The sequence below is a fragment of the Orcinus orca genome, chromosome 4 (assembly GCF_937001465.1).
Source record: "Orcinus orca chromosome 4, mOrcOrc1.1, whole genome shotgun sequence".
NCBI lineage: Eukaryota > Metazoa > Chordata > Mammalia > Artiodactyla > Delphinidae > Orcinus > Orcinus orca.
The window spans coordinates 27,238,169-27,265,673 of NC_064562.1; the positions used below are offsets into that span (position 1 = coordinate 27,238,169).

Genomic DNA, 27,505 nt, shown 5'->3' on the forward strand with positions numbered 1-27,505 from the left:
AATTTACATTATATTTTATATTGCAAGAACTTCAAATACAGCTCTTTTAAATAAATCTACAATTATGTGGTCTTTACCCAAAGGGAGCTCTTATAAAAGCATATAAGGAAGTCCTTCCTTTCTACCAAATCACACCTAGTCATTCTCTGTCCCCTGTGTCAATCAAAGGTTCATTTCTTCTGCCTTTAGCTAAGAGAAGCTCAAAAGAGGGTGAACTCATTTTTGTCTTAGAAAAAAAATCTGTATTTTAGATCCTGTAACACTTAAACAGGGTTAAAGATCTGCTTAAAGATATCATCGCTTTGTTTATAGCATCACAAATTTGGAATAGAAGTAAAGTATAAATTTTAAGCTGATGAGGGTATGTGTGTAGGGGAAAAAGGAATCAAGTCCTGGCATATTAGTTTTCTTCTTTTTCCTCTCCCTTGAATAGCAAGAATATTGAGAATTCATGCAAAGTTCCAAACCAAGTTCCCATAGCAGCACTTAAATAATGTCTGTACACCATTTCCAGTTAGAACTAGTTTGTAATGCAACGCACTTTATGCCTTTATAATACGAGTTACTTCAGTGATTTTAATTTTTTGTGTCGATTATCGTCGCTATGGAAACAATCTCTTGCTAAGAAAGACTTCGTCTTCACACATTTAAGCAAAATCCAAAAGTGGATTTAAAGGTCCGAGAATGCTTGTCTTATTTATTTATTTGTATTTAATTATTCAAATTCAGGACGTTTCTTGAGTATGTATAGACATTACTTTCGCAGTGAATTCCAGTTTCTTATGCCTTCAAGTTATTTTTTAACATTTCTGCCTAAAAGAAATCCTGGTTAAAATATCCCTTCCAGTGTTGCTTTTTCCTTTGCGGGAGTGGGGGAGGGAAGACTGGTGGTGTTTGCTTTCTGTTAGAAAAGAGCCCCAGCGCTTTCCACCTTGACTCCGGGGCGCCAACTTCACCTTCAGGCAAACCAGGATTCTGGGATTAGCGCGCTCTGGCGCGGTGAGGCTTTTCGGTCCTCGCGGGCTGCCGTAGTCATGGAAAGCAATGATTGGCTGAGACAGAAAAGCGCCGCAGCTTCGGCGATTTCAGTTTCGGTTTCGCCTGGTTGGTCGGCGGAGGCCGGGCTTGTGGGGTGCCCGGAGTCGGGGTGCTGATCCCGGCCGCGAGGTGAGCCATGTGGCCGCGCGGGCAGTCCGAGGCCTCAGTGTTCCGTCGTCCCGGGCAGGATTAGTGAGCAGCATCCCCGGGCCGGGCCTGCAGCCCCTGGAGGGCCCGGGAGTGAGCGCGGACTTCGGAGCCTGCGGGTGCCGGGTCCCCGCGCTCACTCTCGGTCCTCGGCGCCTGTCGTGCCCGGGAGATCTGGGACTGCCGGCGCCGGGCTTCCCGAGCTCGGTCGTAAGAACCCCACCCCGAGGGCAGCCTAGATCGCGCGGGGAGGAACGGCATTGGCCGGGCCCCACGAGGTGGCTTCCGAGACCGCTCATGGTGGTCGAAGTACGCTGGGAAGCCCGACATGAGCCCGGGGATTCGGCGGGAAAGCGGACCCGAACACAGGGCCAGGCTTCGCCTGGGATTGCTTGGCCTCCGCTGCATCGTGGTGGCTGCGCCTGACTCCCAGGAATTAAGAGCTGGACTAGCCCACCTTCCCGAGTTGTCAGGTTGGGGATGCCCACAGTTGCATGGTTTTAAGTCCTGTCACCACGGCTTTTGTGAGCAGGCGTGTGCGCGCGCGGTCAGTCCGTATTTTCGTTTAAGGTGTCTAGAACCGGGATGATGCAGATAATCTTGAGAGTGATTTGGTGTGTCCTTTCCCTACCCCTTATTAATACAAGACGGTTATAGAAAAATTGAAAATACAGAAACGTTTAGTGAAGAAAATAACGTTCATGGCACCCTTCCGCCTACAGTCTGTTCTGGGCTAGTTTGTATTTGAGCTAAGGCTGTACCCATTTTATCACTTAACAGTATATTTAGTTTTTCACTTTCATTTAGAAATCATTCCTAATTTCTAATTTTGTATTTTCTTTTGATTGGCTACCTAAATCATCATTGTGTAGGTCCTACCCATTATTTAACCATTTCCCGGCTGTGGGGCATTTAGGGTGTTTGTGAATTTTTCCTTCATTTTAGTATTCCAGGTAATACTTTGATAAACATTTCTTTTAAAAATATTTCAGATGATTAACTTGGACTGATTCTGAGGAGTGAAATTATTAGAACAGATGCTGTGATCTTGTGGGGTCTTTTTTAGGTCTTCATACACATGGCCAGATTGTTTGCCAAAAAAGTTTTAGCAGTTTCCATCATTCACGTTTGTGCCTTTTTCACCAAAAGTAATTCTTTTCTAGGATATCAACTGGCAAGGTTGAGCCTCTTTGGATTTTTTTTTTTTTTTAATATAGTGTTACGTGGCAATTCCACTTGCTTGAATTTTGTGCAGGACTCTTCAGAGGATGTTATTGTGTGTGTGTATTTGTATTTTTGGAGTTACTGCATAGGCCCTGACTGAATGTTAGAGCAGGATGATCCCTTAAGCGATCGTCTGGCATAACTCCTTTATTTTGCAGATGAGGAACCTGGGGCCTGAGAGGTGAAATGATGAGTTATCCAAGGCACACTGCTAATTAAGTAGCAGAGCTGGGATTAGAACTCAGGGTTCCCGCATCCCAAGTGAGTACTCTTTATGCTGCAGCAGGTGGTCTCTCACTGAACTGTGACGTTCTTAGTATTAGAATTTTAAAAGATGTTTACATCACTTGGATTATTCAACAGTTTATTTTTTTTATTGAAGTGTATGTAGTTGACTTACAATATTGTGTTAGTTTCAGGTGTACAGCAAAAGTGATTCAGCTATGTATATATAATTTGTATCTATATATAATATATATATATATTTTTTTTCATATTCTGCGGTTTCAGATTTGGGCCAGGTAACAGAGATTGTAATCATCTGAGTGATCTGTAGCACTGAAGAATGGGAAAAGTGATGTTTTCATGGTCAGGACTAGAAATTCATTATTTGGAATGGCAATCCCGTCAAGATTTTTTTTGACAGTTGTTTTCATATTCTTTATATGTTGGAATAAAATATCTAATAAGTTATGATTTATACTCTGTCATGGGGTTAGAACTTAGCTGTTGGTTCTCAGTTGTTAACCCTTGAAGGTTTCTTTTGCCTTAAGATCAGAGAACAATGGTTTTAGGGCTTATAATAGAGTTTCCCAACCTCAGCTGACATCTGGCGGCAGATCGTCCTTTGTTGTGGAGGACCGCCGTCCTGTGCTTTGTAGAGTGTTAAGCCGAACCCCTGGCCTCTACCTACCAGACATCAGTGGCACCGCGCTCCGCAGTCAAGAGACTCTAAAATGTCTTCAGACGTTTCTGAATGTCCCTGAGGGTGGGGTTTAAAAGCGCTGCTGGTGGAGAACCACTTGCTTATGGAAATTATTTGGGGAACTTTATACAACATAAATTACAGTGTTCCTTACCTAGAGAGTCTGACTGGGAGTTGGCTTCAGGAATCTGCATTTAACAAGCCATCTGTGTTGATTCGGGTGCCGCTGTTTCTTGTACAACACAGAAACGTTTCTGTTTTCTCCATCTCTCTTTAATTTGGTGGTCAGTAATAGAGATGTGACTAGGTTATAGCTGTTTACATGCATGCATGATGCTGTACTCATCCCTGTGCCCATAGCTGGGAGAGGAGGGGAAGGGACAGGGCTTTTCCTTGGCACTGCCCTTAAGTGCTGCTCCCTCAGGCCTGGGCAGTGTGCTTAGGTACCAGGGTTACTAAATGAGTAAGACATTTCCCTCGTCCCCGAGAAGCTTAGAACCCAGTGTGGGAGACTGGTCAGCAAACAGGAAAACTGCAAAACAGCCGCCCAGGGCAGTGACTGCGAGTGGAGAGAGGCGCTCTGGGTGCGCAGAGGGCCAGCTCAGCGTGCCCCCGGGAGAGAGGGGAGGAGGGATTGGTCTGCAGCCTTCGGAAGAGGGCAGCGTATCCGCTGTCTCAGAAGGGAGATACAGAGAGAGCTGTGTTTCTCCATGTCTCATGCCCTCTCTGACAATGATGACAATGATGTGTTAGTCTACAGCTGCGTTTACTTGGGTTGTAGTATTGGGTTTCATTGCAGTTTTTTTCCTTTTCAATTTTTTTCACCCTAAACTGTAAATACTTAAAGAGTAGGTGAAAGTTTACAGTGAACATTGCCAAGAAACAAGGATTTGCAAGTCTCCTTGTATATTTCTTTCTGTTTGACCATTTTTAAATATCATCACAGGCTAATTTACAGGACTTTGTCACTTTCGGTGTTTCCCCCTCAGTACTGCTACTCTCCAGATAGATCTCTCACTGTCTCTATGGCCATTCCCCAGGTTTAACACCTATTCAGAAGGGCAGCTGAACCTCTGAAAGGGCTTCGGCTTCGGGGTCAAGCCTTAGTTCTGCTCACCCCCTCACAGGGTTGCTATGTGAATTGCTGAGGAATCTAGTGTGGCCTGGCACATAGTGGATGAATAAAATTTGTTTCTTTTTTCCTCCCCATTCTTCTAATTAAAAAAATCTCCGCAAGGCAGTAGGCAGATGTTCTTGTACCAGACCTCTCAGTAGCTTCTGCCAGAAAATATACTGCTTTTGACTTAATAGCCATTTATGAAAATAGGTCATTTAAAACCCCGAGTAGGAGTCAGGGAAGGGAGAGGAGGCCTAGAGGGTGATTATGGCTTTAATTTTGAAGAGAAGTTTTATCAAGGTGACCCTGAAGCAAGAAAGCCTTTTTCCTCTTATATGTTTATGGTTCAAGAGGCTTTTTTCTTCCTTCAGAAACAGTCAGAACTGTTCCTTCTGCCTTATCCAATTTAAAAGATGAAAACTTAAACTTACGTGAGGCAAGTCATGGGAAAAATTGTGGTGTCGAGACCAATTGACTCATACAAAATGGATTTATGGACGAGTCATTAAGTAACAGGGAGTACCACGGAAGCCTAATGAAGACAAATGTAAAAGATACACTCTCCTAAAGTGATGGATAAAATGTGTTTGAAGCAACCATCCTCTTTACAAATAACTTAAAGCAAATTTTTTTTCAAGAGATTTAGCACAATGTCGATGTTCTAGAGAGTAAATGAGAAGCTTGGTACTAGTCTCTCCTTTCACGTGGCTTCCAGTCTTGTGAGGGAGCAAAGACTCCTATTTAAAAAAAGTAAAGCATATAAAAGAGAGTAAATAGTGACAGGTAACCAAATGGGAAACTCTGACGCCAGAACTAAGTGAGAGGGCCTGTCTCCAATCATGCAAGTCTCTGCTTCAGACCTCCCCAGGGTCCCCATCACTGACACAAGTATTTCCCATGCTTGCCAGTTCATAGGCGTCTCCTGCGCTTTTGCAGACAGTTTCTGGTTCCTGCCCCAGAACTACCGAATCAGGATCTCCAAGTGATGCAGATGATTCACTTTTGGGAAACTGGCCTAGAGGCTCAGGGCTGCGTCTCTCAGCCTGACTTGCTCTGATCCCATGATGGTGGCCCTGCTCCCTTCAGCAGCTGCTGCTTGTCCTTCTTGCCAAGGTGGCATTTTCCCCTCAAACCCAAACACTGTCTAATACCTTTGCTAAGATTTCGCTCCTTTTAGGCTGGTGGACTCCTTTTCCTCCATACTCAGCTCAGGTTCACCTCCCGAAATCTTCCTTTGATCTCCAAGGCCTGGTGTAAGCCACTCTTCCGTAGGTGCTATCCTCTGCATCATTTTATCCAAATGCATACAGCTTTTTAAAAACTTTGCCATTTGTATGTTTCTGTCCCCTTTGGAGTATCAACTCTGAGGGCCCAAGGCCACATCTTATAGGTGCTACATCCCCAGCCTAAGTGCCTGACAGGTAGGTGCTGCATAAAAATTCGAAGCGTTGAATGCCTTCAGGAAGAGATTGATGTTAATTGGGGTAGAGATGAGACTTAATGGCAGAGGCATGATCTTTGATGAGTTTAGAACAAGAATATGTCCATGCTTTTTTAAAAGGTGAGGAAAGATAGTAACATTTTAAAAATAACTAATATCATCAGTTAAGCAACTATCAGTCTAGGTTTGTATTCTTTCATCTGTCTTTAACTTTTTTCTTTTTTCTAAACAATGGAAAATTTTATTTGAGGATCCTAACCCAGGAAGAGCATCTCAGAAACTTTCAGAACTGTTCTCTGTCATTAACTTTTTTTTTTTAACATCTTTATTGCAGTATAATTGCTTTCAATAGTGTGTTAGTTTCTGCTTTATAACAGAGTGAATCAGCTATACATATACATATATCCCCATATCTCCTCCCTCTTGTGTCTCCCACCCACCCTCCCTATCCCACCCCTCTAGGTGGTCACAAAGCACCATGCTGATCTCCCTGTGCTATGCAGCTGCTTCCCACTAGCTATCTATTTTATATTGGTAGTGTATATATGTCCATGCCACTCTCTCACTTCGTCCCAGCTTACGCATCCCCCTCCCCGTGTCCTCGAGTCCATTCTCTACGTCTGCGTCTTTATTCTTGTTCTGCCCCTAGGTTCTTCAGAACCAATTTTTTTTTTTTTAGATTCCATATGTATGTGTTAGCATACGGTATTTGTTTTTCTCTTTCTGACTTACTTCACTCTGTATGACTGTCTCTGGATCCATCCACTTCACTACAAATAACAATTTCATTTCTTTTTATTGCTGAGTAATATTCCATTGTATATATATCCCACATCTTCTTTATCCATTCATCTGTTGATGGACACTTAGGTTGCTTCCATGTCCTTGCTGTTGTAAATAGAGCTGCAATGAACACTGTGGTACATGACTCTTTTTGAATTATGGTTTTCTCAGGGTATATGCCCAGTAGTGGCATTGCTGCATCATATGGTAGTTCTATTTTTAGTTTTTTAAGAACCCTCCATACTGTTCTCCATAGTGGCTGTATCAATTTACATTCCCACCAGCAGTGCAAGAGAGTTCCCTTTTCTCCACACCCTCTACAGCATTTATTCTTTGTAGATTTTTTGATGATGGCCATTCTGACCAGTGTGAGGTAATTCCTCATTGTAGTTTTGATTTGCATTTCTCTAGTGATTACTGATGTTGAGCATCCTTTCATGTGTTTGTTGGCAATCTGTATATCTTCTTTGCAGAAATGTCTGTTTAGGTCTTCTGCCCATTTTTGGATGGGTTGTTTGTTTTTTTGATATTGAACTGCATGAGCCTCTTCTATATTTTGGAGATTAATTCTTTGTCAGTTGCTTCATTTGCAAATATTTTCTCCCATTCTGAGCATTGTCTTTTTGTCTTGTTTATGGTTTCCTCTGCTGTGGAAAAGCTTTTAAGTTTCATTAGGTCCTATTTGTTTATTTTTGCTTTTATTTTCATTTCTCTAGGAGGTGGGTCAAAAGAATCTTGATGTGATTTATGTCATAGAGTGTTCTGCCTATGTTTTCCTCTAAGAGTTTTATAGTGTCTGGCCTTATTACATTTAGGTCTTTAATCCATTTTGAGTTTATTTTTGTGTATGGTGTTAGGGAGTGTTCTAATTTCATTCTTTTACATGTAGCTGTCCAGTTTTGCCAGCACCACTTATTGAAGAAGCTGTCTTTTCTCCATTGTATATTCTTGCCTCCTTTATCAAAAATAAGGTGACCATATATGCGTGGGTTTACCTCTGGGCTTTCTATCCCGTTCCATTAATCTATATTTCTGTTTTTGTGCCAGTACCATACTGTCTTGATTACTGTAGCTTTGTAGTATAGTCTGAAGTCAGGGAGCCTGATTCCACCAGCTCTGTTTTTCTTTCTCAAGATTGCTTTGGCTATTTGGGGTGTTTTGTGTTTCCATACAAATTGTGAAATTTTTTGTTCTAGTTCTGTGAAAAATGCCATTGGTAGGTTGATAGGTATTGCACTGAATCTGGAGATTGCTTTGGGTAGTATAGTCATTTTCACAATGTTGATTATTCCAATCCAAGAACATGGTATATCTCTCTAACTGTTTAATTTCTTTCATCAGTGTTTTATAGTTTTCTGCATACAGGTCTTTTGTCTCCTTAGGTAGGTTTATTCCTAGGTATTTTATTCTTTTGGTTGCAGTGGTAAATGGGAGTGTTTCCTTAATTTCTCTTTCAGTTATTTCATCATTAGTGTATAGGAATGCAAGAGATTTCTGTGCATTGATTTTGTACCCTGCAACTTTACCAAATTCATTGATTAGCCCTAGTAGTTTTCTGGTAGAGTTTTTAGGATTCTCTTTGTACAGTATCATGTCATCTGCAAACAGTGACAGCTTTACTTCTTCTTTGCCGATTTGGACTCCTTTTATTTCTTTTTCTTCTCTGATTGATGTGGCTAAAACTTCCAATACTATGTTGAATAATAGTGGTGAGAGTGGGCAACCTTGTCTTCTTCCTGAACTTAGTGGAAATGGTTTCAGTTTTTCATCATTGAGAATGATGTTGGCTGTGGGTTTGTCATATATGGCCTTTATTATGTTGAGGTAAGTTCCCTCTATACCTACTCTCTGGCTGGTTTTTATCATAAATGTGTTGAATTTTGTTGAAAGATTTTTCTGCATCTATTGAGATGATCATATGATTTTTCTCCTTCAGTTTGCTAATATGGTGTATCACACTGATTGATTTGCATATATTGAAGAATCCTTGCATCCCTGGGATCAACCCCACTTGATCCTGGTGTATGATCTGTTTAATGTGCTGTTGGATTATGTTTGCTCGCATTTTGTTGAGAATATTTGCATCTATGTTCATCAGTGATATTGGCCTGTATTTTCTTTCTTTGTGATATCTTTGGTTTTGGTATCAGGGTGATGTTGGCCTCGTAGTATGAGTTTGGGAGTGTTCCTCCCTCTGCTATATTTTGGAAGAGTTTGAGAAGGTTAGGTGTTAGCTCCCTCTAAACGTTTGATAGAATTCGCCTGTGAAGCCATCTGGTCCTCGGCTTTTATTTGCTGGAAGATTTTTATTCACAGTCTCAATTTCAGTGCTTGTGAGTGGTCTGTTTATATTTTCTATTTCTTTCTGGTTCATTCTTGGGAGGTTGTGCTTTTCTAAGAATTTGTCCATTTCTTCCAGGTTGTCCATTTTATTGGCATATAATTGCTTGTAGTAATCTCTCATGATCCTTTATATTTCTGCAGTGTCTGTTCTTACTTCTCCTTTTTCATTTCTGATTCTATTGATTTGAGTCTCTTCCCTTTTTTTCTTGATGAGTCTGGCTAAGGGTTTATCAATTTTGTTTATCTTCTCAAAGAACCAGCTTTTAGTTTTATAGATCTTTGCTCTTGTTTCCTTCATTTTTTTTCATTTATTTCTCATATGATCTTTATGATTTCTTTCCTTCTGCTAATTTTTTTTTTTAATTATTATTCTTTCTCTGATTGCTTTAGGTGTAAGGTTAGGTTGTTTATTTGAGATGTTTCCTGTTTCTTGAGGTAGGATTGTATTGCTATAAACTTCCCTCTTAGAATTGCTTTTGCTGCATCCCATAGGTTTTGGGTCGTTGTGTTTTCATTGTCATTTGTTTCTGGGTATTTTTGATTTCCTCTTTGATTTCTTCAGTGATCTCTTGGTTATTTAGTAGTGTATTGTTTAGCCTCCATCTGTTTGTATTTTTTTCGGATATTTTCCTCTGATTGATACCTAGTCTCATAGTGTTGTGGTCAGAAAACATACTTGATACAATTTCAGTTTTCTTAAATTTACCAAGGCTTCATTTGTGACCCAAGATATGATCTATCCTGGAGAACATTCCATGAGCACTTGAGAAGAAAATGTACTCTGTTGATTTTGGATGGAATGTCCTATAAATATCAATTAAGTCCATCATGTTTAATGTGTCATTTAAAGCTTGTGTTTCCTTATTTATTTTCATTTTGGATGATCTGTCCGTTGGTAAAAGTAGGGTGTTAAAGTCCCCTACTATGATTGTGTTCCTGTCGATTTCCCCTTTTATGGCTGTTAGCATTTGCCTTATGTATTGAGGTGCTCCTATGTTGGGTGCATAAAGATTTACAATTGTTATATCTTCTTCTTGGATTGATCCCTTGATCAGTATGTAGTGTTCTTCTTTGTCTGTTGTAATAGAGTTTATTTTAAAGTTTATTTTGTCTGATCTGAGAATTGCTACTCCAGCTTGCTTTTGATTTCCATTTGCATGGAATATCTTTTTCCATCCTCTCACTTTCAGTGTATATGGATCCCTAAGTCTGAAGTGGGTCTCTTGTAGACAGCATATATATAGGTCTTGTGTTTGTATCCATTCAGCCAGTTGGTGTCTTTTGGTTGGAGCATTTAATCCATTTACATTTAAGGTAGTTATCAATATGTATATCCCTATTACCATTTTCTTAATTGTTTTGAGTTTGTTATTGTAGGTCTTTTCCTTGTCTTGTGTTTCCTGCCTAGAGAAGTTCCTTTAGAATTTGTTGTAAAGCTGGTTTCCTGGTGCTAAATTCTCTTAGCTTTTGCTTGTCTGTAAAGGTTTTAATTTCTCTGTCTAATCTGAATGAGATCCTTGCTGGGTAGAGTAATCTTGTTTGTAGTTTTTTCCTTTCATCACTTTAAATATGTCCTGCCATTCCCTTCTGGCTTGCAGAGTTTCTGCTGAGAGATCAGCCGTTAACCTTATGGGGATTCCCTTGTATGTTATTTGTTGTTTTTCCCTTGCTGCTCTTAATATTTTTTCTTTGTATAGAATTTTTGATAGTTTGATTAATATGTTTCTTGTGTTTCTCCTTGGATTTATCCTGTATGGGACTCTCTGCACTCTCTGCACTTCCTGGACTTGATTATCTATTTCCTTTCTCATATTAGGGAAGTTTTCAACTATAACCTCTTCAAATATTTTCTCAGTCCATTTCTTTTTCTCTTCTTCAGGGAGCCCTGTAATTCGAATGTTGGTGTGTTTAATGTTGTCCCAGAGGTCTCTGAGACTGTCCTCAATCCTTTTCATTCCTTTTTCTTTATTCTACTCTGCAGTAGTTTTTTCCACTATTTATCTTCCAGGTCACTTATCCATTCTTCTGCCTCAGTTATTCTGCTATTGATTCCTTCTAGAGAATTTTTAATTTCATTTATTGTGTTGTTCATCATTGTTTGTTTGCTATTTAGTTCTTCAAGGTCCTTGTTAAACGTTTCTTGTATTTTCTCTATTCTATTTCCAAGATTTTGGATCATCTTTGCTATCATTACTCTGAATTCTATTTCAGTTAGACTGCCTATTTCCTCTTCATTTGTTTGGTCTGCTGGGTTTTTACCTTGCTCTGTCATCTGCTGTCATTAACTTTTAACTTTGGACAAGGTAGTTAATAATAGATTTTCACATCAGAATGCATCTTAGTGGGTTTTTTAGCACAAAATAAACTAGTTTTCTCTCAAATTTGTAGATGAAGAAGCTGGCACAATGGGACTTAGCATCTGATGGGAAATGAACCTAAGTCTCAGTGAATGAGTCTCTGTGGGGCCTTCAGCATGTCTGTAGACCTGTCCAACTACAGAACAATGCATGTTGAAGACAGAAATAAAGCACTTTGTAGATAAATGGGAAGATGTGTTTCCTTTTACTAATGTCATTAAAGGTATTGAATCTGCTACAGTACTTACTTTGTAATTTTCTTCGTGAGCTCAAAACACCATAAATAATGTTGTGTGGTCTGAATCATGAATGAATAGTGATTGTCCTGAATAGTAGTCGTAATTTCATTTATCTGTTGAGACAGTGTAGCTAAACAAATAAACTGGCAATTCAGTGGAAAAATTAAAATTTGCCAAGCAGAATAATTATTTGATCACATTTAAAAAATCCTTCAAACCTTGAGGAGATGGAATGGATGGACCAAATGTCAGCCCCACATTCAAGAATAGTTTTTGAAATTTGTATTTTCTTTTGTTTAATTTGAGATATTGACTTTTCTTGTTTAAAGAATTTTTTTTTTTTTTGTGGTACGCGGGCCTCTCCCTGCTGTGGCCTCTCCCGTTGTGGAGCACAGGCTCCGGACGCGCAGGCTCAGCGGCCGTGGCTCACGGGCCCAGCTGCTCCACGGCATGTGGGATCTTTCCGGACCGGGGCACGAACCCGTTTCCCCTGCATCGGCAGGCGGCCTCTCAACCACTGCGCCACCAGGGAAGCCCTAAAGAAAACTTTTTTACTTAAATTATGATCATTTTTGTTTACTCATGCCCTTTAAACAAGAGTTTAAGTTCTTCTAGATTCTAAGTTCTTTAAGGTCAGAGCCTGTGTGTACATTTAAAAAATTTTCTTACCGGGTGTGTCCATACACATAATTGTTAAACAAATGAAAAGCCAATAATCTAGCATTCTAGTTTATCCAAACTGCTGAGTCTGCATGAATTTACATTGAGAAAATCTCCAAACAATCATCTTAAACCTGAATTCAGATCATTGAGTGGATGGACTTGGAGTGAAATAACCAGTGCTATTTATGGAAGAATGTTTAGTGAAAGTTTTGATTGAAAACAAAACAAGAAAAACCTTGATTTTTTTTTAAAAAAAGTAATTTATTTACTTTTGGCTGTGTTTGGTCTTTGTTGCTGCATGCAGGCTTTTTCTAGTGGCGGTGAGCGGGGGCCACTCTTCGCTGTGGTGCACAAGCTTCTCATTGCGGTGGCTTCTCTTGTTACAGTGTGTGGGCTCTAGGTGTGTGGGCTTTAGTAGTTGTGGCACGCGGGCTCAGTAGTTGTGGTTTGCAGGCTCTAGAGCGCAGGCTTAGTAGTTGTGGTGCACGGGCTTAGTTGCTCCGCGGCATGTGGGATCTTCCCAGACCAGGGCTCGAGCCCGTGTCCCCCGCATTGGCAGGCACAGTCTCAACCACTGTGCCCCCAGGGAAACCCCACAACTTGAGTTCTTGAGGAGAGTCCTTCAAGTATTGCATTCATACTAATTTTTAAATGTGAATGTTTATATGGCTACTAAATAAAATTGATGCTGAATTTGACTGAAACAGAATAATTAATTTCCAAAGTTTTTATTTAAGTAACAGTTACGTTTTGTTACGTTTGTTTATTAAAATATTTTGAGATAGAGAACTTACAAAACAGGATGAGTTTTGAAAGGAGTGATGGGTAGCTATGTATGTCTGTGATTGATTTGGGTACGTAATGCTCTTTCCGTATTTTAGATTCCTATTATACTTGATTTTTAAGATTTTTTTCTTTGTTATAAGGAGTGTATATCTGCTATAATTATAATATAATATAATAAAAATATTTGGCTACATTAGCAGCTTTCAGGAGGCTGCATAAAGGTGTGATTAAGACATGGGCTGGCCATCTACTTACTGGCTATGTTACCTTGACCAGGGTGTTTAGCCCTTTCTGTGTCTAGTCATCTGTAAAATGAGTGAGCTCTAAGTGGATTAATACATGTAAAGTGCTTACATAAGTGCCGGCCTGTAGTACACTCAAATATTGGCTCTCAGTTATGATTATTATTCTTTCTGAAGATACTGTTTTGGCATATAGTATTTACAATTAGATGTTGTAAATACTATATAAACATTATGTAAACTGTGGCTTTAAAACATGCCTGAGGGCTTCCCTGGTAGTGCAGTGGTTGAGAGTCCGCCTGCCGATGCAGGGGACACAGGTTTGTGCCCTGGTCCGGGAAGATCCCACATGCCGCAGAGCTGCTAGGCCTTTGAGCCATGGCCACTGAGCCTGCGCGTCCGGAGCCTGTGTTCCGCAGTGGGAGAGGCCACAACAGTGAGAGGCCTGTGAACGCCCCCCAAAAAAAACAAAAAAAAAACCCATGCCTGATTAGAACTTGAATGTTGATCCCCTCACATTTGTGGGCACGTAATTTCATCCTTCTGGGCCTTTAATTTCATCAGCAGCCTTTAATTTCATGGGGATATGAAGACCTTCTTCCCAGGGTTCTTGTAAAGATTAAATTTGACAGTATTTCTAGGGATCTTAGCAGAGCACTCAGCATGAAGTGAACGTTGGGTAAGTGGTGGCGGTGGTCATGGTGGTCGTGGGTATGTTGACTGTGGACACAGTGGTGACAAGTGGTTAAGAACAGGGGCTCTGGAATCACAGGACTCTTCTGTGGTGAGGCTGTGTCTGAGGATTCTTGTGGGCCTAATGAGATAATGTGTGTCAAACGCTTAGCTTAGTATCTGGCTCCAGGTAAGAACTGGAATCACGTTAGCTGCTGTGCTCTGGGTGTGGTGGTGGAGCAGTGTTGGCTCTTTGCACGTGGTCCTTTGACACTTGATTTCCTATAAATACATTAAGGGCTTCCAGGCTTTTTTGTTGAATAATTAACTTTTGTCTTTACCTTTATTTCTCCCTTTCAGATTTCTGATCAGGATTGTTAAAATGAGTCTGCGGAAGCAAACACCCAGTGACTTCCTGAAGCAAATCATCGGACGACCAGTCGTGGTAAAATTAAATTCCGGAGTGGATTACCGAGGTAAGATTTCCATGCTTCATCCTTACTGGTGTTCACTAAAGAAGTAAAGGTGACTTAACTGCTTTTTATTAACCTCTTTGAAGTACCCAGTAGACCAAAAAAGCGTTAGTTGTCAACAGTTTCTATACCCATTCCTTTTTTTTCTTTTTTTTTTGCGGTACGTGGGCCTCTCACTGCTGTGGCCTCTCCCACTGTGGAGCACAGGCTCCGAACACGCAGGCTTAGCGGCCATGGCTCACGGCCCCAGCCGCTCCGTGGCATGTGGGATCTTCCCGGACCGGGGCACGAACCCGTGTCCCCTGCATCGGCAGGCAGACTCTCAACCACTGCGCCACCAGGGATGCCCCTATACCCATTTCTTTTTCTACCTCTGAGATGGTTCATTTTAGAGACAACTCTGACAGCAGAGCGTGTTCCTCTGACTTGCGTGATCTGGGGCTCCTGTCTCCTGTCTTTGCTTTGAGATTGGTGTGCCTGCATCCCCTGGTGACAGCCAGGCTTGAATAACCGGATACTAAAGAACTCCTTGGCCCAGCAGCATTTGTTTTTGTGGAAGCAGTCAAGATTGGCAAGCAACGGGAGGGACCTTCAAGACGGCAGAGGAGTAAGATGTGCAGATCACCTTCCTCCCCACAAATATATGAAGAATACATCTACATGTGGAACAACTGCTACAGAACACCTACTGAACGCTGGCAGAATACCTCAGACTTCCCAAAAGGCAAGAAACTCCCCACGTACCTGGCCGAGTGTCTGACAGGGTCTTGGTGCTCCGGCCAGGTGTCAGGCCTGAGCCTCTTAGGTGGGAGAGCCGAGTTCAGGACATTGGACCACCAGAGACCTCCTGGTCCCACGTACTATCAAATAGCGAAAGCGCTCCCAGAGATCCCCATCTCAACGCTAAGACCCAGCTCCACTCAACAGCCAGCAAGCTACAGTGCTGGACACCCTATGACAAACAACTAGCAAGACAGGAACACAGCCCCACCCATTAGCAGAGAGGCTGCCTAAAATCATAATAAGTTCACAGACACCCCAAAGCACACCACCATATGCGGACCTGCCCACCAGAAAGAAAAGAACCAGCCTCATCCTCCAGGACACAGGCACAGGCACCAGTTCCCTCCACCAAGAAGACTATATAACCCACTGAACCAACCTTAGCCACTGGGGGCAGACACCAAAAACAATGGGAAATATGAACCTGCAGGCTGCAGAAGCTCATTTTGCTTCTCATTAAGCAAAATGAGAAGACAGAGAAATACACAGCAGATGAAGGAGCAAAGTAAAAATCCACCAGACCAAACAAAGGAATAGGAAATAGGCAGTCTACCTGAAATAGAATTCAGAGTAATGATAGTAAAGATGATCCCAAGTCTTAGAAATAGAATGGAGAAAATACAAGAAACATTTACCAAGGACCTAGAAAAACTAAGGAGGAAAAAACAGAACAACACAGTAAGTGAAGTTAAAAATTCTCTAGAAGGAATCAATAGCAGAATAACTGAGGCAGAAGAACAGATAAGTGACCCGGAAGGTCCAATAGTGGAAATAACTACTGCAGAGTAGAATAAAGAAAAAAGAATGAAAAGAATTGAGGACAGTCTCAGAGACCTCTGGGACAACATTAAACACACCAACATTCGAATTATAGGGCTCCCTGAAGAAGAGAAAAAGAAATGGACTGAGAAAATATTTGAAGAGATTATAGTTGAAAACTTCCCTAATATGGGAAAGGAAATAGATAATCAAGTCCAGGAAGTGCAGAGAGTGCAGAGAGTCCCATACAGGATAAATCCAAGGAGAAACACAAGAAACATATTAATCAAACTATCAAAAATTCTATACAAAGAAAAAATATTAAGAGCAGCAAGGGAAAAACAACAAATAACATACAAGGGAATCCCAATAAGGTTAACAGCTGATCTCTCAGCAGAAACCCTGCAAGCCAGAAGGGAGTGGCAGGACATATTTAAAGTGATGAAAGGGAAAAAACTACAAACAAGATTACTCTACCCAGCAAGGATCTCATTCAGATTAGACAGAGAAATTAAAACCTTTACAGACAAGCAAAAGCTAAGAGAATTTAGCACCAGGAAACCAGCTTTACAACAAATTCTAAAGGAACTTCTCTAGGCAGGAAACACAAGAGAAGGAAAAGACCTACAATAACAAACCTAAAACAGTTAAGAAAATGGTAATAGGAACATACATATTGAAAACTACCTTAAATGTAAATGGCTTAAATGCTCTAACCAAAAGACACTGACTGGCTGAATGGATACAGAAACAAGACCCATATACATTCTGTCTACAAGAGACCCACTTCAGACCTAGGGACATATACAGACTGAAAGTGAGAGGATGGAAAAAGATATTCCATGCAAATGGAAATCAAAAGCAAGCTGGAGTAGCAATTCTCAGATGAGACAAAATAGACTTTAAAATAAAGACTATTACAAGCAACAAGGACACTACATAATGATCAAGGGATCAATCGAAGAAGAAGATAAAACAATTGTAAATCTTCATGCACCCAACATAGGAGCATCTCAATATATAAGGCAAATGCTAACAGCCATAAAAGGGGAAATCGACAGGAACACAATCATAGTAAGGGATGTTAACACCCCACTTTCACTAATGGACAGATCATCCAAAATGAAAATAAATAAGGAAACACAAGCTTTAAATGACACATTAAACAAGGTGGACTTAATTGATATTTTTAGGACATTCCATCCAAAATCAACAGAGTACATTTTCTTCTCAAGTGCTCATGGAATGTTCTCCAGGATAGATCATATCTTGGGTCACAAATGAAGCCTTGGTAAATTTAAGAAAACTGAAATTGTATCAAGTATCTTTTCCGACCACAACACTATGAGACTAGGTATCAGTTACAGGAAGAGAATCTGTAAAAAATACAAACAGTTGGAGGCTAAACAGTACACTCTTAAATACCCAAGAGATCACTGGAGAAATCAAAGAGGGAATCAGCAAATACCTAGAAACAAATGACAGTGAAAACACAACGACCCAAAACCTATGGGAAGCAGCAAAGGCAGTTCTAAGAGGGAAGTTTATAGCAATACAATCCTACCTCAAGAAACAGAAAAAATCTCAAATAAACAACCTAACCTTACACCTAAAGCAATTAGAGAAAGAAGAACAAAAAATCCCCAAAATTAGCAGAAGGAAAGAAATCATAAAGATCAGATGAGAAATAAATGAAAAAAAATGAAGACAACAAGAGCAAAGATCTATAAAACTAAAAGCTGGTTGTTTGAGAAGATAAACAATATTGATAAACCATTAGCCAGACTCAACAAGAAAAAAAGGGAGAAGACTCGAATCAATAGAATTAGAAATGAAAAAGGAGGAATAAGAACAGACCCTGCAGAAATATAAAGGATCATGAGAGATTACTACAAGCAGTTATATGAAAATAAAATGGACAACCTGGAAGAAATGGACAAATTCTTAGAAAAGCACAACCTTCCAAGACTGAACCAGGAAGATACAGAAAATATAAACAGACCAATCACAAGCACTGAAATTGAGACTGTGAATAAAAATCTGCCAACAAACAAAAGCCTAAGACCAGACGGCTTCACAGGCGAATTCTATCAAACATTTAGAGAAGAGCTAACACCTAACCTTCTCAAACTCTTCCAAAATATAGCAGAGGGACACTCCCAAACTCATACTACGAGGCCTCCATCACCCTGATACCAAAACCAAAGGTATCACAAAGAAAGAAAATACAGGCCAATATCACTGATGAACATAGATGCAAATATCCTCAACAAATGCGAGCAAGCAGAATCCAACAGCACATTAAAAGGATCAAACACCATGATCAAGTGGGGTTTATCCCAGGGATTCAAGGATTCTTCAATATACGCAAATCGATCAATGTGATAACACCATATTAACAAATTGAAAGAGAAAAATCATATGATCATCTCAATAGATGCAGAAAAATCTTTCGACAGAATTCAACACATTTATGATAAAAACCCGCCAGAAAGTAGGTATAGAGGGAACTTACCTCAACATAATAAAGGCCATAGATGATAAACCCACAGCCAACATCATTCTCAATGGTGAAAAACTGAAACCATTTCCACTAAGTTCAGGAAGAAGACAAGGTTGCCCACTCTCACCACTATTATTCAACATAGTGTTGGAAGTTTTAGCCACAGCAAAGGAAGCCAGAAACAAGACAAAAAGACCACCCTCAGAATGGGAGAAAATATTTGCAAATGAAGCAACTGACAAAGAATTAATCTCCAAAATATAGAATAAGCTCATGCAGCTCAATACCATAAAAACAAACAACCGAATCCAAAAATGGGCAGAAGACCTAAATAGACATTTCTCCAAAGAAGACATACAGATTGCCAACAAACACATGAAAGGGTGCTCAACATCAGTAATCACTAGAGAAATGCAAATCAAAACTACAATGAGGAATTACCTCACACTGGTCAGAATGGCCATCATCAAAAAATCTACAGAGAATAAATGCTGTAGAGGGTGTGGAGAAAAGGGAACCCTCTTGCACTGCTGGTGGGAATGTAAATTGATACAGCCACTATGGAGAACAGTATGGAGGGTTCCTTAAAAAACTAAAAATAGAACCACCATTCGACCCAGCAATGCCACTACTGGGCATATACCCTGAGAAAACCATAATTCAAAAAGAGTCATGTACCACAGTTTTCATTGCAGCTCTTTTTACAATAGCCAGGACGTGGAAGCAATCTATGTGTCCATCAACAGATGAATGGATAAAGAAGATGTGGGATATATATTACAATGGAATATTGCTTAGATGAAATTGAGTTATTTGTAGTGAGGCGGATGGACCTAGAGACTGTCATACAGAGTGAAGTAAGTCAGAAAGAGAAAAACAAATACCGTATGCTAACACATACGTATGGAATCTAAAAAAAAAAAAATGGTTCTGAAGAACCTAGGGGTAAGACAGGAATAAAGACGCAGATATAGAGAATGTAGTTGAGGCCACGGGGAGGGTGAAAGGTAAGGTGGGACGAAGTGAGAGAGTGACATGGACATATATACACTACCAAATGTAAAATAGATAGCTAGTGGGAAGCACAGGGAGATCAGCATGGTGCTTTGTGACCACCTAGTGGGGTGGGATAGGGAGGGTGGGAGGGAGACCCAAGTGCGAGGAGAAATGGGGATATATGCATATGTATAGCTGATTTACTTTGTCATACAGCAGAAACTAGCACACCATTGTAAAGCAGTTATACTGTAATAAAAGTGTTAAAAAATAGATTGGCAAGCAACTATTTAGACAGTATCATTTTTCAGCGTAAACTTCTCACTCATATAATATGTGGGGTATCCAAAGACACCTTTCTGGTCTTGTAGAAAATGAAATGCTCTTTTTAAGAGGCTTGACACTACTGAAACTAACTTTGTGTAAGGAATGGTATCCAATTCCATTGTTTTGAAGTAACTAAATTCCTAATTTTCCAAAATTAAGATATGTTAAATTACTGGGAATATTTCACAGGTATGGATAACTAATTGATTAGCAAAGTTTTAAAGCCTTTTTTGGCCTCTTTTCTGAATAATTCTTGGTCTCTTTCCTGAGTAATGATCGAAATCTCTTGAGATTTTTCCACTTTCCACATGTGCAAACTTAATTTTATTGAGAGGTTACTGTGGGTCCCGTGTGCATGAATCACTTTAATTTTCATTTTCTCTTCACATAAATCCTTTGAGATCTCTGTTGATTATCTCCACCTAGTAAGGGAGGAGCTAGGACTCAAACTCAAGCTTGCTTCAAAAGCCTTCCTAAAAAATACTCTGCTTTTTATGTACTGCTTTAGTTTCTTGACATTAATAATGTAGCTCCAGTTTAATTTGACTTTTACAGTGGAATCAATGGATTTATACTGAATACTGAGATATTATAACATCTCTGTGTGCTGCTTCTCACCCCTGGGCTTTTGATGGGCCCAGAGGAGGTAATAGATTCGTAGAGAATATCCAGCAGCTGATTAGGGTGGCGACATGTGTTCAGTATCTTCTCAGTACCCCCTTCATTGAGGAGATCCACCAGCCTACTCTTTAGGGGAACATTTTCTATTTTCAAAGGAAATATATACACATATATATATATTTTTAAGAAATTTCAAAGCAAATAATGGAGAAAAGTATATAGAAGAAAGGTAAATCTTCCCCAAATTCTACCATCCAGAGATAATCACCCTTACCCATTTAGATCTGTCTCTGTATAAGCATAATTTTACATAAGTGGGATCAATTAATTGTACATGCATTCTGATTTTTTTTTAACATTAAATGCATTCAGTTTTCTGACAACATGGAGTGTTTAATGGCTACATAGGAATACCATGAGTGGATGGACCACAGTTTTGTTTTTGTTTGTAACCAGTGTCCTATTAATGGACATTTAGGTGTTCACCAATCTTTTTTCTAATGTAAATGACTGTTCCTTTAACATGTATCTCAAGCACTTGTCCAAGTGTCTCTTTATAATAAATTCCCTGGGGTACGGTTTCAGAGTCAAAGAGGGTGTACATGACCCTCCATCAGGGCAGGTGGCTCATTCATCTCTACGTTCTCATCAACCCTTGTGTTAGCCTTTAATGTCAACTTTTCCATTCTAATTGGCAACAAGTAATATCTCATTTAATTTATATTTCCTTGTTTACTAGTAAGTTTCAACAACCTTTCACATGGGTAGTAGTAACCCTAATTTTTCTCCGTTTATGATTGTCTGGCCATGGCTTCTATACTATTAAAGCAAAACGTTGTACACTATTGAGAGCATACTATAAAGAATGTGATTAACTAAAAACAAACAAACAAGGAAACAACCCAGTTCTCTGTAGCAATTTCCCTTCAAGTTTGAAGAAACTTGTTTTCTGTTATTCATTGTAATTTAATCCCTTAGAGAAGGGAGGGGGTTATAATCCCAACCTCCAAGAACCTTTTTTGTTAAAAAACCTTTGCTATGAGAATATTTTTATTAGAAGGGAACATTTCATTTTTAAATGCGTTTAATTAATTTTCAAACATTTGCATATCATGTCTCAGAAGTTTCTTGCTCATTTATGATTGTGGTTTAGATATAAAGTAATACAGCAGGAATGAAACTAAAGTTGTAGCTTCAGCTTTCTTTTGATAGGAAATAATTATTATTATTCACAGTGCATTCTGATGCTTCGAAAGTTTGCAGCTTCTAGCAGAATTTTGTTAGCTTACTGTCTTGAGCTCTCATTACACACACACAAAATTTTGAAAAGAAACTTTTGTTGAGAGGATAATGGGGGCAGAGGCAGGGAGTGAGAAGCATATTAATGAAGTTGAGACTACATGGGGCTATCGACTTTGTTAATTGAATCACATTTGTAGTATTTGTTTTTACTTAAGTTGTCTATCTAGAAAATACCACTTGAAGTTAGAGGCTCAGAGTTAATGGTTTACATATCTTCGTCTTTTTTAAAAAAGGATCATCAGGTCCAATTTTGCAGAATTGATACCATCTTAACACAATTAAAAAGGTTCACTTGAACAGTTTCCTCGAAAGCTGCCTGGAACGTTTACTGTTTTTCTTATTAGTGTGGTTCTGCAAATATTCTAACTGGAAGAGCGCAGAGAGGGATGTGCTGTAAAGCAATATGGTGCCCGTGTTCTCAAGCTCTTCCTCACTGGGAGTCACAGCTTTAAGATGTTCTTTCAGGAGCACCTGCTGTCTCCTCTTTTCCATTATTCTGGCAGATTGTGGAGCCTTCCTCTTAACCTTGGAATACATTCATCCGCTGCAGGAGATGTTGTGAAAGAACGAGATCAATCTGCCAGACCCGTATTTCACTTAGTGCCCAAAGTCAGAAATGCCACTGGGCATGAGGAGTCATGGCTAGGGATCATTTGTTCCTGCATAATTGCCCACTCCTGTCTTTAGCGCTCAAAGAATGGTGTCGTACTTGGAATATTCTTACCGTGTTACTTTTGTGAAGGCTTTAAAAGTTGCCATTGTTGCCACACATGCAATGAGGGAGGCGGCAGCCCATTGTTTTCCCTGCCAGCAGTGGGTGCATGACGGCCTTCGTGCTGTACGCGTCTTAGCCTTTCATTCAGACGGGCAGAGAGCAAAGACTTTTGTGCTTCGCTCTATTGAATTTCATTTACGGTGTGAGTTTTTATATTAAGCATGTAAGAGCTAATGAGTAAAGAGATTGTCAGCTCTAAGGTATACCCTGTAATTTTCAACTCTTTGCTTTGTATGTCTTCTCTTTGTCTGAATCCATCTCCAGGGGTCCTGGCTTGCCTGGATGGCTATATGAATATAGCCTTGGAGCAGACAGAGGAGTATGTAAATGGACAGCTGAAGAATAAGTACGGGGATGCATTTATCCGAGGAAACAATGGTAACAGCCCTTCACTCTACAGTTATATCGCATCCAAAACAGGATCACCAGCATGTTTTCTAGATGACTTAAAAGTTCAGTTTTAGTTTTGCTTTGTTTTTAAATTCTTATTACATCTCAGATCTTCAGTGTGGCTAGTTCTTTTTTGGATGCTTCATGGCATTTTGGAACTAGAAATTCTCTTCTTCCCTCCCTTTGCTGATGGTGAATTGAGGGGCCTTGGTACACTGACCCAGAGCTCTGTTCTCGAATACAGTGTGTTATATTCCCCCAACACGGCCTCTCACACTGGCGGTTGGTGCTCTGAGAATGGCCACTGTTTCCCTGCTACCTTTGGTTTGGCAGTTAGCTTGTCTTGTTTCTCTATTAAGCATTCAGATGCTTTTTTTCTGTGGGAGATTTGTATCCTTTAGTTTGGCAGAAATGACAAAAGAGGAAATATGGTTCTGAAGTTACCCAGCTTTTTTAACAACTTATTGATCTGATTATTATGGTTACTTTCAAGTACCTGGTTTAAAAACACATTATCAGTAAAGTTATATTTGAATTTTGGGGTGGGGGCGGGGAAGACATCAAAACTGTGGGAATTATCCCTTGATTCATCCCCACTTTTTGGTCCCATCCCCCAAATGGAGCTCTGTGACTCTTGATTCGGGGTTTTTTATTGATGTGTATTCTTTAGTTCGGATAACTTCTTCAGCCCCCATAACACTTGGATCTCTTTGCTGTGAACTAAACATCCTGACTTTCATTGCAGTTATTCTACCTCCTGTCCTTACAATACCATATTGCTGCTTCACATTATATCTTCATTTTATTTTATTTAAAATTTTTTTATTAAAGTATAGTTGCGTTACAGTGTTGTATTAGTTTCCGGTGTGCAGCAAAGTGATTCAGTCATATATGTGTGCATATATAACTGAATATATATATTCTTTTCAGATTCTTTTCCATTATAGTTTACTGTAAGATACTGAATATAGTTCCCTGTACTATATAGTAGGACCTTGTTGTTTATCTATTTTATATATAGTAGTTTATATCTGCTAATCCCAAACTCCTAATTTATTCCTCCCCCCACTTCCTCTTTGGTAACCATAAGTTGGTTTTCTTTGTCTGTGAGTCTATTTCTGCTTTGTAGATACGTTCATTTGTATCATTTTTTTAGATCCACCTGTAAGCGACATCATATGATATTAGTCTTTGTCTGACATATTTCACTTAGTAGGATAATCTCTAGGTCCATCTGTGTTGCTGCAAATGGCATTATTTTATTCTTCTTTATGGCTGAGTAATATTCCGTTGTATATATGTACCACATCTTTATCCATTCCTCTGTCAGTGGACACCAAGGTTGCTTTTATGTCTTGGCTATTGTAAATAGTGCTGCTGTGAACATTGGGGTCACATCATATCTTTATATATATACCTTTTTAGTCCTTCCAATGTAGAATTTCTTTTCCTATTTTTAATATTGTTCTTGTTTGACTCTTTCCATTTACTAAGAAATGTTAATGATCTTTCCCCATCTCAGTACAGCTGATAACAGCAGTCAGCTAGCTGCAGGTTCTGTGAGAGGTGATAGGATGCATCCTGTCATGTACAGACTACATCTTGGACTTGGCCAGTTTCCTAGGGATGTTTTTACTGTCATTCTGATGCTTTCCTTATATAACTTTTTCCATGGGGTAATCGGCTCCATAATTCACATCCTAGGCTCTTGAAGAGGATCCTGGCTTATTTAATTAATCTGTGCTATGTCCTTTGATCAGGATATCTCTTAATGTTCACTTTGCACAAACCTGTCAGAGTCTGAGTAGGCGTGGGTGGTAGGAGGGGAGGTACACCTCTGGGGAAAGCTTAGTCTCTAGTGACCAAGACATTAGATGTGGTCTGATTCTCATGTACTACATGTTCAGTATACCCTGAAGAGTTCATGTGGGTGGTCACGAGAGGACTAGCTGAGCAAAACTTCAGATAAACCAAAGGCTGATACTTTACAGGGAATTCAGAATAAGACAAAATAACAAACTCCTCAGCTCTTGTTTATCCTGATGCAATTAAAAAAGTAAACAGGAAGTTTAGTGATTATATCGAGGAGATGGATGAAAATATTTATTTTTTATTTATTCTTTATTTTGAATCTGAAATCTGGCCTGGTAGATTTACTAATTTGCTTTAACCACCAATCATAATTGTTATACCTAGAATTATAAAACATTCGAAGATTCCAGAGACTTTCACATACATTTTATTTTATCCCCTTGGTTGCGATTTGCAAATCCAGTCAGATGTATAGCTAAGATCAGAACACAGTCCTCTAAGACATCAAACCCAGGTCTAGAGACATAAAATTAGTCTTATAATAGTTCTAGAATTTATTGTGTGGTTTGAAAATTCCTTTGAAATATGCAGAGGTGTCAGACTAAAATCTGCTTGCTTTTAAAACTTGCTATTATGATACTTAGAAAAGTTTTTTTCAATTTGTTCATTTTCTCTTTTCAGTGTTGTACATAAGTACACAGAAGAGGAGGATGTGAAGACACCTAGAGTGCCATACTTCTCACACTCGGATATGTTTTTTATTAAGTTTTTTGGTTCTTCTGTCATATAATTTGTCCTATTTTGTCATAGTTGGTGATTTTTCACTGACACGTGAGTGAGATAAATGTATAAAATTGTGGATTTAATTGTAAAGAGTTCTTTCATATTTAAGTTGCAGTCATTTTCTTTTACCTCTATGTCAGTGAGCAGAAAGCAAAAAGAATTTTCAAAAAAGAGAAAATCTTTCTCCCTACATGATTTGTAACTGAAGTCTCAAACAACACCGTTTGATTTGCCTGCTTTGCTTGTGGGACTGACTGAAATGATGGACGTGAGGACAATTAAAACATTTGTAGAGACGGCTTCCTCTCTCCTGCTCTGTTCACCGTACAAAATGCTTGAGGGAAAATGTTCCACGAGGCATCCAGTTTCAGTCTCAGGCTGAAAAGGTTCCCTGAGACCAGATGCTCAGCCTCTGTTTCCATTATCTTGATAGGAAATAGAATTGGGCATCTAACCGTGGCACTTCCGCAAAAGGAGTGGGAATCCGAATTGAGCTGGGGGAGAGATTCTAAAGGTTCCAACATGCTAGGTGTAGGTGTAAACGTTCCTTTTAAGCCAAGTCTGTGCGCACTCATCTTACATCTCCCCCGGGCGGTTCACGCGGTGGGTGACGGATTCCGGGCCATCCACGCCGTCCTCTCACTTTGTGAACACGGTGGAAAGCGAGGCCTGGAGTTTGTAAACTCATTCAGGTTCCAGTTGCTCTGCTATGACTGGAAGAATTTCTCTGCGCTCTGGCTTAGGGAGGGGCTCCCGGGAAGCCTTTCTCTCCAGTCCCAGCTGGGTTTGATGTGACCTCATCAGAGCACAAGTGTCCACGTTGCTTGGCACGAGGCAGCCTCTCTGTGTCATGTGGCTCCTGCCGAGAGGGTTTCCCACTCTATTCATGACGTTTCCACAATCCTGCTGTATTCCCTGAACAGTTCACGCTTTCTCTCGGAACAACAAACACATCTGGGCACTGCGGTTGAACGAACACCAGACAATTGTGTGACCATCGTGTTGGCCTTCCTCCTCCACCCCTCCCCCTTCTAAGCAGCAGTCCTGTTCCAGGAGCGCCGTGTGAGTTTCAACAGTTTCCTGGTTGAAGGATGTGCGGGCAGGATGGGGAAGGAGGGGAGGGAAGGGGCGGTGCTGGGTCTGGAGAGGCATGTGTGGTATTTTGTCTGGTTTTAGCTTAAAGGTCACAGAGTAATTGGAAACAATTATTTTTTAATTAATAACTTAGGAAAGGTGAACAGAAACATTTCACAAGGTATTACTGCACACCAAAAATAAAACCATGCTTCAATAATTTATCACTCCTTGACAGAGGCTTGAAAAGGGTCCAGTCTGTAAGTACAAATCACCAATTTGCTCTTTTATAAATGACTTCTTCTAAGGGGAAAGTGGATGTCCCTCCAGATGGAGCATACATGTTCTCATTTGTTTTGTAGAATACGGGGCTGCCAGGTTACTGCATCCCTTCATGTACTCACATCAGCTGCTTCTAAAAGCAGTTCCACTGTTATCTCCCACCAGTCTGTAGCATCCTGTTTTTACTAACTTTTCCCCTGACCTCCCTTTCGGTATGTGTCTTTATTTTCCCCTTGCTGTCTCTCTGTTCTAATATCTGTGTGGTGGAGTAGTGTTTTCAACCATGGAACTACTTTTAATCATGATCAACTTTGGGAAATGCTACCATTTTTATGGTAATAAAGGACTGTATTATTCACTTGTACCAATGCAAGTTGTCCCCTGTGTATACCTTCACATAGTAGAACGGTGAAACAAAGTATAAAAGCTAAAATTACTTTTTTTCTTAACTGGAGTCTCCTAGAGGTCAGTGAATGATTTCCAATTGCATTGTAGCAAAGACATTTGTTCTGGGTTGAAGAATTTTTCACTTGAGTAAATACATTTTTCCCTGTCTCTCTGCCCCCAAACTCTGGCCACCAGGCTCTGTCTCTTGGGCTGTGACAAAACAGTGTTTAGCGAGAAACAGAAAATTGTGCTTGATTTTTT

General features: G+C 39.9%; 1 protein-coding gene across 2 annotated transcripts; it reads left to right on the plus strand.

Moving 5' to 3' along the window:
* The first annotated feature begins 1,016 nt into the window (after positions 1–1,016).
* On the plus strand, positions 1,017–25,797 carry LSM6 (LSM6 homolog, U6 small nuclear RNA and mRNA degradation associated). Of its 2 annotated transcripts, XM_004263612.3 has the most exons (5): positions 1,057–1,167; positions 2,568–2,670; positions 14,338–14,453; positions 22,781–22,894; positions 25,400–25,797. In XM_004263612.3, exons 3-5 carry the CDS (start codon positions 14,360–14,362, stop codon positions 25,432–25,434), a joined length of 243 nt encoding a protein of 80 aa, XP_004263660.1. In that variant the 5' UTR covers positions 1,057–1,167; positions 2,568–2,670; positions 14,338–14,359; the 3' UTR covers positions 25,435–25,797. The 2 variants fall into 2 exon arrangements, with proteins under 2 accessions (XP_004263659.1, XP_004263660.1); XM_004263611.4 differs by lacking the exon at positions 2,568–2,670 and having other exon boundaries at positions 1,017–1,167.
* The last annotated feature ends 1,708 nt before the right edge of the window (positions 25,798–27,505 follow it).

Excerpts from the sequence above, each read along its gene's own strand:
- LSM6 (XM_004263611.4), top strand. The coding sequence starts at position 14,360 with ATGAGTCTGCGGAAGCAAACACCCAGTGACTTCCTGAAGCAAATCATC. Across the intron at positions 14,454-22,780 it reads TTCCGGAGTGGATTACCGAG|GGGTCCTGGCTTGCCTGGAT; the intron begins GTAAGATTTCCA and ends ATCCATCTCCAG. Across the intron at positions 22,895-25,399 it reads ATTTATCCGAGGAAACAATG|TGTTGTACATAAGTACACAG; the intron begins GTAACAGCCCTT and ends TTCTCTTTTCAG.